Here is a 2,951-nt window from a genome sequence, read left to right on the forward strand (position 1 = left end):
AGGTAGGGATCGAGCACATTCAAATATCTTAATATTGAAATCAAGCTCATCTCTTTCAAATTTTTTGAAACGATCAAAAATTGCTATCCTAGGTCTATATGCTCAGGGGCCTATCAACTGGACATGAGCATGCCTATATTTGAACCCAATGTACTTGTGCATCTCATTCCAGAAACTCCCACATTGCGCATGAGCTCTTGAAATGGATGCACATGGGCCCATGATGTGTACAATTTTTGTATGACCCGACCATCCACGACCTCATGCTCGAGGTCATAGTAACCTCAAGCATTCCTCCTATGGCTTGAACACCCTCGAGTTTATATAGTCGGGCTCGTTACTCTCTCCCTTGGGCCACAACCATCGGGCTCGCATAAGCAAGCTTGAGCTTGGGTTTAAAGCACCCTATCTCGAACTATATAGCTCGATCTTCCCCCCACACATTTACTCAAGCACAATGTCAGGCTTCATGTTGAGGATGGACCTATGTTAGAAGGATTGAGGTCAGGCTACAGGCTTAGCTCGAGCTTTATGAGAGCGGGCTCCTGAAATGTCAATCTCACTTTAGCTACAACTCTTTATGCTATCAGAGTTTGACTCAAACTCAAATAAAATACTTTCATTATAACACAAACACTCTACATGATAAGGGCTGGAGACAGTTGAATTCTTTTACAACTTTACCACTAACATCTATAAATACATGACCAAAGTTCATGGCTAAATGACGTTTTTATATACAATTTCAGTATACGTTCTCATATAAATTCCCTGTCTGACTTAACCATCGAAGCGGCGACGAGAACACACCTCGTTGCCTTTGTTTCAGGTACAAGAAAGCTCTATTTGTGTCCTTTCTCAGTCCTCAAGCTCGAAAATCTATCAAGTACGATTTTTGATAGCATCACTAGAAATTTTAGAATATAGACCCAAATTTTACTCCTCGCATTAGGGAGGTTTTGTACTATAAAAATTAGTTTTGTTCATTGATCGCGTCGACGTGCTCTCATTCTGCTTATTTGAATTTTCCTTTATGACAGTTGCGTGACTTGCTAAAACTGACCCACAATTCAAAAGGTGCTAGACAACTTTTTGTGCCTATTAGGCATGATATCGTCTGATGTAATAAATACAAATTTTATTGCTTAGTCCTTGTTTGAACCCCATTTTTCTATTAAAATAAATTTTTAAACAGTATTTTGACTTTATTTTAACTACATATCCTTCAATAAAATAATATTACACGTAAATTCAATTTTTTTATTTTTTAATCACACATTTTCCATCATAATAATATTACAAAATGTATTTTTATGAAAAAAATGGAACTCAAACAACCCCTTATTTAAACACAAGTATCGGGTCGCTTATCGAGAACTATGTGCAATATCAAATGCTTTTGGTAATTTTGTGTGGATGGATACCCATAAGCAAATGTTGACCATGGAATTGGACGACGGAATGAGTCACTTGTCATGAAAAATCCCGAGAGGATAAGAAAGGACAGAGGATGGGAATTTTAAAAAATGAAAAAAAATAATAATAATAACGTGTGGCACAAAAAATATTAAATATAATATATTAAGATTAAGAAAAATAGCATTAAATAACAGTCTGATAAAGTCTGTAATAATATCTGTACACTCTGTGTAGATTTCAATACATACACTAAATGCTATAGAACCTCACTTGAATGTCCTCTTTCATAAAGAATCTTAGGGGCCCTACAACATTACACACATCTCAAGAAAAATAAAATAATTCATAATAATTCATATTCTTTCACGAAAATTTTGTTATGGAATCGGAATTCCTTTGCTAATCATTATTTAAGGGTTGTAAAGGTTGCCACCACATCTGCACTTCCATCCAAGTGGCTTGTAATTGGAGTACCTGTTCCCGGCCAATGACGGTGAAGGATCTAAATACTCTAGTGGCTTTGGTGTGATTTGACCCGGATGGACTCTGTCGTGACTCGGCAGTGTAGGCACTTGCACCGCCATGCATGGGTGGCACTGGTTGCATTTGTTGTGACAACTCGGTGGCATTGAACCCAGTCTTGTTTTTTCCTCCACCTCCAAACCCTATAATACACAAAACCCCATAAGCATCATTTTATATATACATTCGTGTAGAGAATAGATGCAGGAAGAAGAAGAAGAAGCAGAAAAGGTTATTTATTTACCCTGTGAGTATATATGGACTGCGTTTGATTTAAGCAATAAGAAGGAAAGAGAAGAGTGAGAAGGGCCGCAAATGTGAAAATGGTGAAGAAAATTAAAGAAGTCATAGCCATGGCTGCATTTTATCTTGACATTAATTCAAAGCAAACTAGATAGGGAACCAAATTGTCAACAGTAAAAAAAATACATTTTGTAGATAGAGAAAGAGAAATGTTTAGGGTAACTGTTGAAGAATAGCAGGAGGTATAGAGAAAAAGGGTGTTCAAGTAAACTTGAGGAAAAAAAAAAATTGAAAGCAACAAGTCAACTAGCAAAGAAAAGAAAACACAAAAGAATGGGAGAAATGGCATCAGAACGTAAGTAATCTATGGGCAAAATTCATTACTCTTACGCCGTTGAGACTTTGCTATTTACCAACTGCGCTGAAAGGGAAAGGCCTTAGGGGCAGTACTGGAAGAAGACAGTCGGGTGGGTCGCGTAAGTGGGGTTGGAAGGTAGGGTTAGTAGGTGAATGTCACATTAAGATGTTATGGTTTTCTGTATCAGTATAGCACATGGGTTGACTGTGATTGATTAATGAATCAGAGTGAGATTTGTTTTCTATTTTCATGTTTCAGTAAAAAAAATTCCAAATTCTGGATAATCAGGCAGGGTATTTGCATTTTTTTTTTTTTTTATACCCAGATATCCCAGCTTCGTCGGACTAAATCCTGAACCTCTAGCCACTGACCCCTCAGTGACTCGAGGGGGATTTGCATATTTGCGCTT

General features: G+C 37.2%; 1 protein-coding gene across 1 annotated transcript; it reads right to left on the reverse strand.

The window, feature by feature from the left end:
- Positions 1-1,563: 1,563 nt before the first annotated feature.
- Positions 1,564-2,585, reverse strand: LOC111376440 (EPIDERMAL PATTERNING FACTOR-like protein 1). The gene is made up of 2 exons (XM_022999401.1): positions 2,186-2,585; positions 1,564-2,084 (listed from the first exon to the last, which is right to left on the reverse strand). The coding sequence occupies exons 1-2, from the start codon at positions 2,294-2,296 to the stop codon at positions 1,830-1,832; spliced, it is 366 nt and encodes a 121-aa protein (XP_022855169.1). The 5' UTR covers positions 2,297-2,585; the 3' UTR covers positions 1,564-1,829.
- Between the last annotated feature and the right edge of the window lie 366 nt (positions 2,586-2,951).

This window comes from Olea europaea, unplaced genomic scaffold (genome assembly GCF_002742605.1).
Source record: "Olea europaea var. sylvestris unplaced genomic scaffold, O_europaea_v1 scaffold1506, whole genome shotgun sequence".
Classification (NCBI taxonomy): domain Eukaryota; kingdom Viridiplantae; phylum Streptophyta; class Magnoliopsida; order Lamiales; family Oleaceae; genus Olea; species Olea europaea.

Excerpts from the sequence above, each read along its gene's own strand:
- LOC111376440 (XM_022999401.1), bottom strand. The coding sequence starts at position 2,296 with ATGGCTATGACTTCTTTAATTTTCTTCACCATTTTCACATTTGCGGCC. Across the intron at positions 2,085-2,185 it reads AGTCCATATATACTCACAGG|GGTTTGGAGGTGGAGGAAAA; the intron begins GTAAATAAATAA and ends TGTGTATTATAG.